The sequence below is a fragment of the Carassius gibelio genome, chromosome A6 (assembly GCF_023724105.1).
Source record: "Carassius gibelio isolate Cgi1373 ecotype wild population from Czech Republic chromosome A6, carGib1.2-hapl.c, whole genome shotgun sequence".
NCBI classification, from domain to species: Eukaryota; Metazoa; Chordata; class Actinopteri; order Cypriniformes; family Cyprinidae; genus Carassius; species Carassius gibelio.
This window is the reverse complement of record NC_068376.1, coordinates 6,531,438-6,546,493: the sequence shown is the minus strand read 5'-3', so window position 1 is coordinate 6,546,493 and position 15,056 is coordinate 6,531,438. Positions and strand designations below refer to the sequence as shown.

The window sequence follows — 15,056 nt, the reverse complement described above, 5'->3', positions numbered from 1 at the left end:
ATCTTCGGTTTCAAGTCCTTCAGAGCAGTGGTCCAGAGAAATATATAAAATGAAATTGACAGATGTAGTTTAATGCTAGATAAAAGATCAATCAAATTAAATACATAAAATGTAGCCTTCCAGATGAATCCTGACTCTGTATTTTTGTCTGCTTAAATTGATTTATGACTAGTTTTTAGTCACTTTCCCTTTTGAAAGCCTCTGTCTGATTTCTTTCATCACAAGAAGGTATGTGTAATGGTGAGGGTGTCTGGTTTCATCAGTAGTGTTAAAGTGTGTTTTGAATGAGAATTTAATGGGATAAGAGAGGAAGAGAACCTACTGAAACCTCATCTACCCATTACCCAACAGCCCAGTCAAAAATACCATGGTTTTTAGCTTTCTTGTTCTTTGTCAAGACTGGGTATAAGGCAGTGTATTCAGTACTTTGTCTGCTCTGACATGTGGTCAATGTCTGATTAACCAATTTGGTGCACCATTTATGGTGACCGATTTTAATTTCACTAGAATTAAAATAAAACTACATGAGCCTACTCGTGCTAACATACTGACTACAAAGATACTGAAAATAAAATCCTCAGTGTATGCATCTCTTTCTTGCTCTCGCTCTCTCCCAGTCTCTAAAATTCTAATATAATTATACTGTTTATGAAACAAAAACAAACGTGTATAATGGAAAAATGTTTTGCTAATGTATAAGTAGCCAAGCAGAAATTGTAAAATAAAAAGCAGCCTCATTCGCTTCTAGAACTGACGCGGGAATATCATTTTATAAAACCGCGAAATATCAGTACTGATTATTCTGCCGTTCCATCACCATAGAAACACTTTTATGGCGTCTGAATCCGTAATGGGCGTTAGCCAAGCCTGAGGAGTCTGAGTGGCTACTGCTCGATTGATTGACATAGTCTGATACCAATCGATGAAAGGTGTGAAAATATTTACCCGTAATCCACCAATGAAATCCACAGATTAGCGTTTACTGTTTTTCTATTGGTCCACGTCACTCAGTTTCTGTTTTGAAGCCAAACTGAACTGCTCGGTGGTGATTGTAACAGCAGCGTTTTGTTTTGCTTTCCATCTTTTAGTTTTTAGAGAAGTGCAGTTTGATTTTACAGTTGGTCTTTATGTTTTTTTTTTTAAAAGTTGATTCACGTAATAAATACAATAAGCAAAATGTAAAATATATGACCTATACGAACATGACGAATAAATATTTGCTACTTGGTGAATTTGCAGATTTAATAAAAGATGGCAAGACAGGGAGTATCAAGACCAAAGGTAGTAGTTATAAACTATTATATATGTTAGTATATAAGGTATTGTACATTGTTTTGTTTTATCACTAAAGCAAATTGTGTTTTGCAGGTGATTTCATCAGGCAGGCTGACAGGCTCTGGACGTGGACAGATAAACAAGAAAAGGTAACAAACTGAAATCCTGTCTGTATTCGCACGAATTTAGACGCCTTTAATTATTTTTGGAACATACATATGACATACTGAAATGATGTCTGGTTTAGGGTTGCTGGGCGATGTGTTCCTCCTCTTGAACCAGCATATTCTCTTTATTCTACAGACTCGGAAGATCAGGTAAAGAAGCCACATACAAGAAGTAGTGTATACATAAACTGAACAGAACTGAGAATCAGAATCATATAATTTTGCAAATTGCTTCCAGGTGACAACGATACACAAGGGACTCGACCGCTGTGCTGCTTTACTCGGTGGGATACTTCAATCTGAACAAGCAGGTATTGTATTTATAAAATCCATACATTTTCTATGTTTAGCAATTGATTAGTGATGAGATCAATAATGTCTACAAAACAGAATCAAAGCCCAAACCACAGGGAACAAAAACCTGCACCTTCAAATCCAAACCCAAGAATTTATTAAGAAAAATTGAAATGGACAAGAAAAGGCATGGGAAGAAGACAAACACAGCTATACATGCAAACAAAAGGCCAGGTAATGTCCTCAAATATGTTTTCATATAATCAAAACAATTCCTTCAAGAATTTACACCCGTGTTTTTGAAATGTCACACATTTGTCAGTCTTCTTATTTCCATCCTTTGTTGTAAAATCCTTAGTAGGATTTGTGTGAATGCCACAGTAGACACAGCTGATCATTTGTAGTTCTCTGAAGTCCGTTTCAGATGCACAGCTACTTCAAGATTCTTCTCTTACTCTAGCTCCAGTGCAGAAGACGATTCCATCTGCCAGTTGTCACCTGAGTTCAGCAGGGCGTCGTGTTCAGAACTCTGGGATCAGACGGGCACAAGTGTCACAGGATCATCCTTCAGGACTGACCCCTGTAACGCAAGCAGATCATGAACCTCAAAACTCACTTCCACTGGCCTGCTCTCAGCCTGCTGCTAGCAGTAATATTCCACCTTTGGGTAACCAAACAGGCTCAATAACACACAGTATAACAACATGTAGTAAATATATGAGTGAATATTTATTTATGGTGCCTCTCTGTTTCCAGATCAGGTTCACACATCCACTGTATTTAACTGTCGGCTGACAACATCCACACCTGCACCGAGCCCTCAGAGACCTGGATCAGTGCGTAATGTACCTGTATGTTTACTGCACTATAATCCATTGTGCAAACAATGAGGGCTGACGATCCATTAAAAATGAATCTATATACTGTATCTTAAGTATTAATGATAAAATCACCCAAATCAAGAGAAGTTAACAACATTATTATGGCAGGAGAGTAAAGCATTTGATTGAAATGACAAGTGGAGGTCAATATATTGTAGTTTTATTATAACTGAACATAAGCCTATCACCATAGAATTTAATACAGACCACATTTACATAGTCTACACTAACTTGTTGGCCTATGTATTGATCATATGTGACAGAGTTACAATGATGTTAAATTTTTTTTCTTATGCCCATCAAGGCTGCATTCATTTAAAGTAAGAATACTGTAAAAACAATAATATTGTGAAATTTTATTATAATTCAAAATACTATAACTGTTTTCAAATGGAAAAGCTGAATTTTTAGCAGCAGTTTCTCTTGTCTTCAGTGTCAAATGATCCTTCAGACACTATACAAACAACACTTAAATCATGAAAGATTATAATAATTTCTTAAGATAAAGAAATGAAACCATATGCCAATTTGATGCTCAATAAACATTTTGTATTATCGAGGTTGAAAACAGTTGACAGTTGTAAAACAGCCGTGAGACATTTCAAGAATTCTTTGATTAGAAAGTTCAAAAGAGCAAATAGTAATTTTTTGTAAAAATATGAGAGTCTTTACCTTCATGTTTTAATAATTGAATTCATACTTGCTGGATAAGAGTATGAATCTAACTTTTTGACTTTCAAATAATATGTTCTTGTGACTTTGTTTGAAATGCTGTGACGATAAGACTATTCCTCAATATTGAATAAACATATTGTATTAGTAAAATGTTTTATTTACATAATTGTACTTAATTAGCACTTTAATTGATGGTTCTAATAATATAGGTGCTCTTCCTCTCTCACCCTTTGCTTTCCTGTATGTTTTGACACTTTAATTCCATGCATCTTACTCTCCTTTTTTTTGTCTTTCTCTATCGTCCAGTGTACTTCAGAGTGTGTGCTGAGCAGTGGTAGCTCATCTCGGGCGTCATCTGCCACCCCATCCTGCCATCATGGCTCTGTAGAAATGTCTGCCATCCCAACTCAATGTGCTTCTGCTTTCTCCATGCCTCCTGCAGTCCAACAACAGTCTCCAGCTACTGTATCTCCTGTCCAGAATCAATCCTGCACTTCAGTAGGGCATGGGGTACCTATGATCAGTGGCCCAATCTGCAGTGTTAATCATCAGGTGCGATTTTTAGGGCCAATTGTCCCTTTGGCATCATCCACTGGGTCATTAACCTGTCCCTCGTCTGCAGTGTTAGCAACAAAGGTCAGCCAGCCTCAACCTAACCCAAATCAACCAGTACTGCTTGTTTGCAATGACCAGGAGCAGGAGTTATGTTCTGAAGAAAGTTCAGAAGAGGGTGGTACTAATGCAGATGAAGACCAGAAAGATGGGGTGGACACTGCACCTGCCAGAGACATAAACTGTGAGACCAGCAATGAGAATCGAACTGTTCTGAGTCACAAAGCCAAGGCCATCAGTCCAGAGAAAACCACACAGAAGGTGATGACCATTAAATACCTGCTGGGAGAGCTGAAGACTTTAGTTGCTAATCAGGGTGAGAATTTTTGATGAAATTTCTATTCTTTTCCATCCTATGACTTTCCATTTATCTTTAATACTTTTGATCATGTTTCAATTTTTCCAAATCTGTATGATGTTCTTTTCTTCCTTGGAACCCAATGTATGTTTTTGACAAGTTATTGAACAACAACACTGGACTTTAATTATTATTTTTTAGTTCTCTTGTTCTCTGTATGTTGTTGTTGTCAGGATCTTATTACAGCGATGTCTCCCAGTCTTCCTTTATGTCCTGATCTCTAGATCTGATTAATGAAAGCAGATACCCCATTTCGAATTTGAGATGATTATTTAATTCACTTTCTGTAGCATAATAAAAAATTGGACCTGCAGAGTATCAAATCACCCAGTGATTGAGTTGCTGGTTTTGCAGTTTCTAGAAACTTGGAAGATAAGCAGTATGCTTGTGTTAGTTTCACATTGTATTATCGTTCACTCTTCTGTGCAGACAGTGATGTTGTGAGGCTGATCTCTGAGGTGGAGCAGAGCATCTCACTGCTTCCTGTCATGGTGGGCAGCACTAACATCCAGGCTGAGATCGCGCTCGCCTTACAGCCACTCAGGAGTGAGAACGTACAGCTGCGAAGGTCAGCGACAATGACAGAGTGTATACAATACTACCATATTTCCGGACTACAAGTCGCACTTTTTTTCATAGTTTGGCTGGTCCTGCGACTTATAGTCAGGTGCGACTTATTTATCAAAATTAATTTGACATGAACCCAGAGAAATGAACCAAGAGAAAACATTACTGTCTCCAGCCGCGAGAGGGCGCTCTATGCTGCTCAGTACTCCTGTAGTTTATCATTGAAGACATAGAGCGCCCTCTCGTGGCTGTAGATGGTAATGTTTAATCTTGGTTCTTGGTTCTAAATGAATGCGACTTATAGTCCAGTGCGACTTGTATATGTTTTTTTCCTCATCATGACATATTTTTGGACTGATGCGACTTATACTCAGGTGCGACTTATTGTCTGAAAAATACGGGTAAATCTTAACAACGACTACAGAATTGTATATAATAAAAAAAAATAAAACAAATTACATGAGGAAATTAATCTAAACTTAAAAAATAATCACATTTATCAATATGTGTTGTGAAAAGCTTCCAACTCAAGCTAATTCAGTCTTTATTGTGGCAGACAAAAGCATAAATAACATAAGTGAACTTAGAAGTCAGTATATTATTTTTTTTGCATGGCACTGGACATGCGTTTGATTATGCAGATTAATTATGTTCAGTTTTCATCCAGCTATTTCTATCTTTATAAATCACACTTAAATTTACAAATCTAATTTGTATTAATTTGCATGTCTCCCAGGCGTTTGCGAATACTCAATCAGCAGTTATTAGAAAGAGAGAGAGCAGAACGACGGAACAGGCCGGAGGCTTGTGACATGGAGGGTGAGTGGCTTCATGCTGTCTCTAAAAGGCTTGACTTTTATTCTGTGTCTAGCCAAGTGGATGTATGATAACAACCTTTGTGTTTGTTGTAATGATTGTGTTACAGTGGTTGCGTTGCAGTCTCTGAACCTCACTCTACAATCTCGGTTAAATGAGAGCCGTAGAGAGCTTGATGATCTGCAACAGGAGAATATAAGACTACAGAAAGCCATGGAGGACAAAGACAGTGACCTGAAGCAGCACAAAGACTTGTATGAGTTAGAGAACAACCGGCTAAGACTGGGTACGAGTATTCATTTAGAATTTTTTTTTTAGCTTTAAATCATGATAAATTTGTTATTTTGGTTTTATATATTTTTTTAATTATTGTGAATGTTATCGCTATACAATTTTCTTTTATATTATCCTATCCTATCTAATAATAAAAAAAGAGAAAATCTTCAAATTAACTTCATAATCACTATATATTGACATTGTATTAACAGGTATAAGAGCATTCTAACAAGTTACCTCTATTTCACTAATATTTTATTTAAAATGACTTCTGTTACATTTAGAATATCTTTTAAAGACCTTCTTCATGCTGCAAGTGATTGTGTGTTACTTACCCATGCAGAGGTGAGTGAGGCATTAGCTGAAATGCAGAATTGCCAGAGTAAACTTGGAAAATATGAGATTGAGAAGACTACACTGACTTTGAGCCTTCAGCAGAGGGAGGCAGAGATCAGCAGACTGCAGGAAGTCATCAGGTAACTACAATTGATGGGTTAGTTATATTCTTTATTTGTGTATAGGATAAGCAATTTTGATACTATACCTTGTTGCCACTCGATGTTCAATTTAAATTCTGACTTGAGAACAATTCTTCTAAACTACAATTCAATTATGCTTTCAAATGTAATTTAGACAACCTACTTTTGTAGCAGAATATGTAGGTCAAATATTGTTGTTTTTTTCATGCACACAGAAATCTGCAGAGAAGTCAAATAAAAGACACCAGCAAATATTCTCATCAGCTGGACTTACGTCAACCAAACTCTCAGCTTACCAAGAGTGTTCTGGAATTGCATGAAAATGCACAGAGGGAGACTGTTGTATCAGATAAACTTTCAAACTCTGTAAAGACTTACCTTCAGACCCTGGAGGGCATCGAACAGGCCTCTTCTTCCCACCGAATTAACTGTAGGTCCCAGACATTACACTCAGCCTCCCCTGCCCAGATTGAGGGTGGAAAAGTGAACTTTATGTCATCAGATACTAAAGTCTGCTCTCCGTATATGTGCAACCCAACCCTGGAAACCATAGCTGAGAATGTGGCTCAGTTAGAAGAGCAGAGAAGAACAACGTTTGCCCCTTTAAGAGAGACCACAGTGGTGCAACTTTCCTCAGGAGTTGCTCATAGTAATCCACTCACTCAGTGTGGTGAGCTGATAACAGCCAAGAATCAAAGGGAAGATGTGGATGCTCATGTAGGCCTGAAATATATAGACCGTGCTTTTGAAAAGCTGGACATCTCAGATGGGCTCCACATTCAGGATGAAAAGAATGGTGGCCGAGATTACATTATAGATCATCATGGTATGGCCTTACAGTTGAATCCGAAAAATAAAGGCCAGAACAATCAGCTGGTGCAATCCCAACATGCCCGTCAATGCCTGAGGATGGGTGTTAAGTCAGCATACACTGGACACCCTTCAGTGCTGGAGAACACCTTTTCCTCTTGTGATATTAAATCTTTAGCTTCTGATTGGAGCATGAACTCCTGGACCACGTTTAACACACAGGATGAGCAGAATTTCAGGGAAGGGCTTGCAGCACTAGATGCCAGCATAGAAAGTCTGCAGAAGACCCTGAAAGTTGATCTAAAGAAATAATTCAGTATTTCAGTGCGTGCTAAGTGTATTGGGCTTTTATTAGATTTTATGTAATCAGTGGATTTTTTTTTTCTTTTTTAATTTTGTATTAAATTATTATGTGAAATATCAAATAATATTACATTTTTCAGTGTATTCTTTCTTTGGTCCTAAGACTATATTGCAGCTAGCTATGGTTGCCTACATAGATAATACAGAATCAACAGAAATGTTCCAAACGAAATCTAACAGGGATTATCCTGTTTGTTTGTTTTTTATCCATCAATCTATCGAGAATCTATTTATTGTCAAGGAAGTTTTATTGGAAGTCTTATAGATGGATTCACAAACTTAAATATAATATTTAACCTATACAAATACAAAGAAAACAATCAAAAAGAAATTATAAAAAAGGAAAAAAAAGATAATCCTGTATTTTAACATTATACATTCACATAGTTTATATTAAATCCTTCATTTAATGCATTTACATCCTTTTGCAAGTGTTTGTCAGTGTTCAAAATTGCAAATAAGAATACAAAACATTAAAAACCATCTTTGTTTTTTTTTATATATTAGGTTATCCAAGCATTGTTTTTATTTTCTTGCTTTATTTACTGGGGACGTTTAGAAATCTATTAATTTTTTTTTTTAATTCATAATTATGTCCTCCAAGGCCATGTTTGGAAACTGAGTAACTGGAACTCAGATGGTGCTAGGTGCCAAGAGACCGCAGGAAAAAAAGTTATTTGAGTTTATTAACCAAAAGGACACTGATGTAATGTTCTGAAAACAGGGAAGACAGTCTGTCACCCAGGTTTTTTGCATCAAGGGCTATTTGACCAAGAAGGAGAGTGATGGGGTGTTTTATGCATGCTGTAAATATATAAATTACTTATCAATAAAACAAAAAATGTAATTTTTTTTTCCACAACCATGGAGAGCTCATAACTGAAGTTTTGTTTTGTATTTTAAGTAAATGTATCAATGACGTGATGTATAGTTATTTAAAAACACACTTTAAAATGACTTAAGTAGTCTACGCCTCTTTTATTAGTATTATCACGTTTTATTTTCTCGAAAAAGTATATATATATATATATATATATATATATATATATATATATATATATATATATATATATATATATATATATATGGAATGTTTTAATCAAGTGAGGGTATCGATATGTTTTAAGCAAGTGAGGGTATTTATCACATATTTTTACCTTTTTATGAAAAGGAATGTTTTGCTTGGGTCAAATGGAATAACCTTAAGAAATAGGCTATTGATAAATTCATAATTTCGGTAAAAATTTTATGAAATGAATGCAAATGGATCAACGGACATTAGTTTTTAAAATTTTAATTTTGGACATTTCTTATTCAAAATTTGTCTGACCCATAACAGTTTTTATTATTACAATTTGAAGATTCTGCCTCTCTTCTACATGCGTACAAAACGTACACCAATCATGACTGGGACTGGATAGCTATTCTGGACACTACAACGGCTTAATGAGCATATTTCCCTTTAAATTAACAAAGAAGGCTACGTATCGTTTGTTTTCATGGTGCTTTAAATCTCATTCTGCTTCCTGAATTCGGACTGATATGAAACAGAACATCCACTGTGATTCAGAAGATGGACTCATATGTGAGGGCGTAAATAAGGGCATACTGTTAAAGAGCTTTAGTATTGTGGAAGCCATGTGGAGCAGAAATCAAATACTGCAGTGGACGAGAATGAACGGAAACTCGATCCGAACACCGGCGCTCAGATCACCGAGCCACACGCACGGAGATTAGAGGATTCAAAGAGTTTAAATCCGAGAAAAAGAGTATCATTAGCGGAGAATCCTCCTGCATGTCAAACATTTGCAAATGAACCCTCCCTGACCTTTCACTAGTAGAATGACTTGCGCACATCAATCAACTTATAAAAGTCTCACAGATGCATTGTGGGATGGGACTTAAATGACAGTAAGTAGCCCATTTTCAATTAAAGAAATACTCATTCAGGTAACAGGATGCACTGACAACAGAATGTAAATAAAACTAGGATTAAAAAAAGGGAAATTTATTAATCAGTATACATGAATCTGATTAATTTTTAATAGCAAGGATTGTTAAAATGTTCATACAGAAGCAGTAACAATTCTTCAACGCCACATATAATATATATTTTTTACATAGACATAATGCAAATTTATGTAATGAAACAAACATGAAACAACACAATCATCGTGATAGGGAAAATTTCAATTTCAGTCATTACAAAACAATTCTGGAATGCGTTTTTCAGTCCAAATTTTTTTTTTACACATGAATAAAATGAATCTCTTCTGCAAATATATAGCTGACATACAATAACAAAGAAAAACCACTACTGTAGTTTTTGAAATTAATACAGTTAAAAGGAAATGTGCCAGACATGGTTTGAAAATATAAGGACAGGCATATGAAACATTCATCAGAAAGCCACATCATTTTGATCTTAACTTCAAATAAAGAAATGTTATTTGACAAAGGAACCCTAAAGATATACATATGCACCCTAATGAGTGTTTAATATTTATTTTATCTAATAAGATAGCAATAAGAGATTTCTGACATAATTTCACTTACCTATTATAGATAACATCTGATTATAGATAAAGCCCTTTATCATTATCTTGTTCTTGGGAAAAATAAATAAATCTAAATAAAAAACTGCAACACTGGTTACTTTTCTACCCAATCTAGTCCTCAAGTAATCTTTGGATGAAGACAGAGATGAAGGCACGTAGGAAGGAATTATTAAAGCAATTACACAACAGTTAAATAAGCTACACTATCTTGCTGCACAAAACTTGTCACTACATTCACAAGACCGAAACGCAACCATTTACCCAATAAGATGTTACTCGGTATTTGTTTAACTCTTCATAGTTTTCTATTTGAACATAAAGCACAGGTGTGTGTTTGTGTAAGAGAGAGAGAGTAATTGTCTGTGTGTGCTTAACACAGATGGACACTCTCCGTCCATTGGGGAGAGTAAGGGGAGCCTGTAGTGTGGTGAGGTGTCTGTGCCCGGCTGCAGAGTGGGTACATGAGTGGCACCAAAGGCAGCACTGAAGCTGGAGCCAAAGCAGCACACACAGAGAGATGAGGCCAAATGTAGAGGCATCTCACTTGAAGCATGTGGAGAACAACTTAATAATTGCATTCCTACATAAAAACAAATGGCCAAAGGTAAACAAATGCCAAAGCCAAAAAATAGATGATTAAAAGTGTCCTTTTTTGTTTTGTTTTGTCAGAATGACAGTTTCAAATTTAGTCTATAAAGCATTTATGTGAATATCACACACAATAAAGACCAATAGGCACTTAAATTACAAAACTAATACTTTAAAATGGAAAAAGGTAAATCTTCACAATTTTACATTTATATATATATACACACTGCTATATATATATATCATAATATCAGTCTTAAGTCGCTGGGGTATATTTGTAGCAATAGCCAAAAAAATAAATAAATAAATAAATAAAATAAAATAAAATATAATATATATATATATATATATATATATATATATATATATATATATATATATATATATTTATATATATATTAATAATAATAATAAAAAAAACCTAGTATTTGTAAATTTCCTAATGTAAATATATCAAAACATAATTTTTGATAAGTAATATGCATATATATATATATTTTTTTTTATAATTTATTTATTTATATATATATATATATATATATATATATATATATATATATATATATATATATATGCATATTACTAATCAAAAATTAAGTTTTGATATATTTACATTAGGAAATTTACAAAATATCTTCATGGAATTATTGTTGATTTGGGTCAACCGTTTTTTTTATGTTTTTGAAAATACAAAGACACTCACCTTGCAAAAGGAATGTAGGACAAGCTATACCTGTGAAATAAAACGGATATACCAGAGGCATACATTACATTTATAGGCTACTTTTCTATAAATAAAGATGTCATTGCAATTTAATATGTTATAATAACAGCAAACAAGTGCATTACTTTCTTTACTATGGCTATCATAGCAGGGCCACTATTGTGCTATTTTTATAGCTTCTTACAAGTCGTTTTTTGATAAGGGTGCCTGTAAGATACACTATACAAACACTGTCCATGTGTTAATATCCCAGTAGCTACATGTTCATGAAAACATCAATAAATAACATCTTTACTAATATTCTGGTTCTGAAATGTAAAGGTAAGGAGCTCCGTTAAACAGATTTATTCTATACTATTATATCATATTAGTTTTATTAACATACTAGATTTGTTTAACATGGATTTCAAGGTGCTGTAGGAAACATTAGCTGTTTTGGAACTTCTGCCAGACTTAATGACTACATTACACACGTCCCCTCTTTCCAAACTCCACCCACTGAGACCACTGTGGTCAGAGATGGAGTGAGAAGGAGGGCAGAAGTTATCGTCTCAGGTGATTCTGGCGCTTAAATTCAAAGATCTACTTCAACACTCAGTTTCCTGCTTCAAATATGTTGTCCTACCAAAAACACAAAATATCTTCTGAAAAAAAAAAAGCCTTTTGAAATGTTTGCAAAGCCTAAGACCATCACAAAGACAGGTGTGATATTTCAGGACACCTACTACAGTGATATCTGGTAATAGTGCCAGTCCATTAAAAAGAAAACATATCACTTACAGCACTCCGTGGTTCAAAGTTTTTTTTTATTGCCTTATGTCATTGGTGTTCTCACTCACTCTTTTATATACATCTATGTCTATGTGTGTGTTTGTAAGTTTACTCCATATACAATTACAACATTTATATAGTCAAATATAAAAGAAAAGTAACTATGGATATCTTATCTTACCATGTAAAAGCCAAAAACTGGAGGATACAGAACAGCAGAGCAAGGCCTTTGTTCTTCCACTAAATACAAAACCAAAGAAATTGAAAAGATAAGGAAAATAAACAATCAATTATCATAATAAACATGCAAGTTTAAACATTGTGTTACATAATGACATCATGGTTATTAAGAAACCCACTTACCCAAAAAGCAGCACAAAAGGTTAGCACCAGGCATGTCTTCGAAAACACAAATGTTCCATTTACAGACAAAGGAAAAATGCCAATTAGTGAATTATATGAACTACTGAATCATTCTATATCTGTGTGTGTGTGTGTGTGCTCTCACAATCATAATGCCAGTTGCCAGAGCTCTCGTCTTGTCACACATCCTCTTGAGTTGCTTTAATGGGCCCATTAAGAACATTGTGCTGAAAACAACCCACACCCAAAAGACCTCAGGATTAACTTAAAAACTCCCACAGATGCTACACATCACTGCATACAAGAAACGTTTTTCTATTAATTTATTGGACCCACTTTATATTAAGTGGCCTTAACTACTATGTACTTATATTTTAATTAATACTTTAGTACAATGTACTTATTGTGTACATACATGTTTTTACATTATACTTATATTTAAAAAAACGACATGTAATTACATCTGTATTTAATTTCTGTAATTACATTTATAATTACACTGTTGACCCATACTTTACACCTTAACCCACCCTTAAACTTACCCATACCTCCAACCCTCTCCCTAGCCTTACCCCATCCCACCTCAATAGCAGCAAAAGTGTTTTACAATACAATATGAACACAATAAGTACATTGAACTTCTTTTTTTATGTAAGTACATAGTAGTTAACGCCACCTAATATAAAGTGAGACCAATTTATTCACAAATGCTTTAACATTTGCAATTCATATAGACAATGAGTTGGAAACATTCATCTGTGGTGAACATGTTTGAAATCTCAAAGGAATTTATTTTCATATATACTGTATTTGGGGGCAAATTACATGAAGAGGCTGCAAAATTGGCATACTCTTTAATTATTATATCTTCTTGTCATTTTGTTTTTAGTCAGTACTCATGATATTAGATAACATTCTGAAGTTTCAATGTGTTGTTGTTGTTGTTTTTTTTTTTTAGATATTCAAACGTGTGGTCTCTCACAGATAAAAATACTTTAGTTTAGGTTGTCAAACATCAAATGGTAATACTTCAAGAAATCTTTGTGATATATGTATGTATTTATGTATGCATTACAATTACATTACAATTAATAGTTTTATAATCAATCAAATGTATGCAATAAGGAAAATATCTGATTACTTTCTATCTTCAGTTTTTTTTACTTAATGTTTACTTAAATGTGTTATTTGCTGTTTCTTTGTAATTATTTGTGAACTTTACTAGCAATTTTTGAGTGAAGCATTTTCATACACACTTTTTCTGCTGTGCTAATATCTATCGATATTTTAAAGTCATTAAAGTGATTTTTAAACTTAAACATCCACATTTGTCACTGACTACACATGCCAATGCAAACATGGTCTACTGTTGTAAACAATGTAGCCAGTGACACACCTTGGGCAAGGTGAAATCAAAGGTGGACAGTTAAAAGCTGCATGACTCACCTTAAAAGAGAAGCAATATTACCTAAACTGTAAAATACCGCAAAGAGTATCAGTCCGGTTCTCGGAACCCAAAGCAAGCAGGTCCCCTGAATCACAAAAATTTGACGTTTGATTATTGTCTGTACAATTAAAATGAAACAATATAAAACTATCCGTACACTCGTCTTACCAAAACTGAACACAAGACGCCCGACACAAAACACGCGATGAATCCCTTGACGCGCGTGCCCCATCCCAGTGTCGATGCTTCATTCGCTGACTAAAACAGCGATGGTATATTCATGGATGTTCACCAAAAACAGAGATTTAAATCAATTTCATATTAAGCTTTTGCTAATGACAGTCGGGTAAGCACATACACGCGACCAAAACAAGTCGCAAAAGTCTAGATTCGAATTTAAAACGACCCCCTCATCACTCTATAGACACAATACACTTCAAATAATTAAAACTGAGTTCTAACTCGAGTACAATGCAGTAGTAGACTATTAAACCCAACTAACATTACCTGCAGTACGTTAAGGTCGTCATTGCCATCTTGGCCACTCAAAACTTTCTTTAATTTGTCCATAAAGGTTAAGGTTGATGTTTACAACAACAACAAAAAAAAATCCAAAAAAGAAGTCTCAAGTCGGAAAAAAAAAACTGTCTCGAAGCTACTTCGTTTGAGTAAATACGTATCGATTCGTTCCCTTTCCCGTTTGGAAGTGTAAACAGGTGCATAAGGTTACTAACTTCCGTGTGTATGGTGTAGCCACGGCAACGATTACTCGACGTCATTACGCTCGACGTTCTGAATCGAAACAACGGAGCCTGTTTGTTTGCTTTCATTGTTTAATCTTTAATATGCTCGTATTATGTTTTACATTCACACCGATGGGTTAAAGATAGATAATACATGAAGAAAAGAGGATTAGAGAGGCGTAAAAATGATTAAGAATTTATACTGTAAGTAGAAGTATGGATGCATTGCCTGTATATTGCTCATTAATATGGAAGCATATGGGTAGCATTATTCAATTTGGGATGTAAT

At 34.7% G+C, this 15,056-nt stretch overlaps 2 protein-coding genes across 6 annotated transcripts; one reads left to right on the top strand and one right to left on the bottom strand.

Moving 5' to 3' along the window:
• The first annotated feature begins 984 nt into the window (after nt 1–984).
• Nucleotides 985–7,640, top strand: LOC128016155 (coiled-coil domain-containing protein 14). 4 transcript variants are annotated; one of them, XM_052600591.1, is made up of 14 exons: nt 986–1,281; nt 1,369–1,424; nt 1,523–1,592; nt 1,681–1,753; nt 1,833–1,970; nt 2,197–2,403; nt 2,493–2,587; nt 3,599–3,844; nt 3,986–4,220; nt 4,692–4,830; nt 5,566–5,648; nt 5,755–5,931; nt 6,265–6,397; nt 6,616–7,640. In XM_052600591.1, exons 1-14 carry the CDS (start codon nt 1,252–1,254, stop codon nt 7,520–7,522), a joined length of 2,589 nt encoding a protein of 862 aa, XP_052456551.1. In that variant the 5' UTR covers nt 986–1,251; the 3' UTR covers nt 7,523–7,640. The 4 variants fall into 4 exon arrangements, with proteins under 4 accessions (XP_052456550.1, XP_052456551.1, XP_052456552.1 ...); XM_052600590.1 differs by having other exon boundaries at nt 985–1,281; nt 2,493–2,572; nt 3,599–4,220; XM_052600592.1 differs by having other exon boundaries at nt 1,579–1,592; nt 3,599–4,220.
• A 1,937-nt stretch (nt 7,641–9,577) lies between these two features.
• LOC128016153 (vesicle transport protein SFT2B) lies at nt 9,578–14,925 on the bottom strand. Of its 2 annotated transcripts, XM_052600587.1 has the most exons (8): nt 14,532–14,894; nt 14,193–14,282; nt 14,024–14,109; nt 12,723–12,804; nt 12,578–12,613; nt 12,396–12,454; nt 11,423–11,452; nt 9,578–10,711 (listed from the first exon to the last, which is right to left on the bottom strand). In XM_052600587.1, the coding sequence occupies exons 1-8, from the start codon at nt 14,592–14,594 to the stop codon at nt 10,672–10,674; spliced, it is 486 nt and encodes a 161-aa protein (XP_052456547.1). In that variant the 5' UTR covers nt 14,595–14,894; the 3' UTR covers nt 9,578–10,671. The 2 variants fall into 2 exon arrangements, with proteins under 2 accessions (XP_052456547.1, XP_052456548.1); XM_052600588.1 differs by lacking the exon at nt 14,193–14,282 and having other exon boundaries at nt 14,532–14,925.
• Between the last annotated feature and the right edge of the window lie 131 nt (nt 14,926–15,056).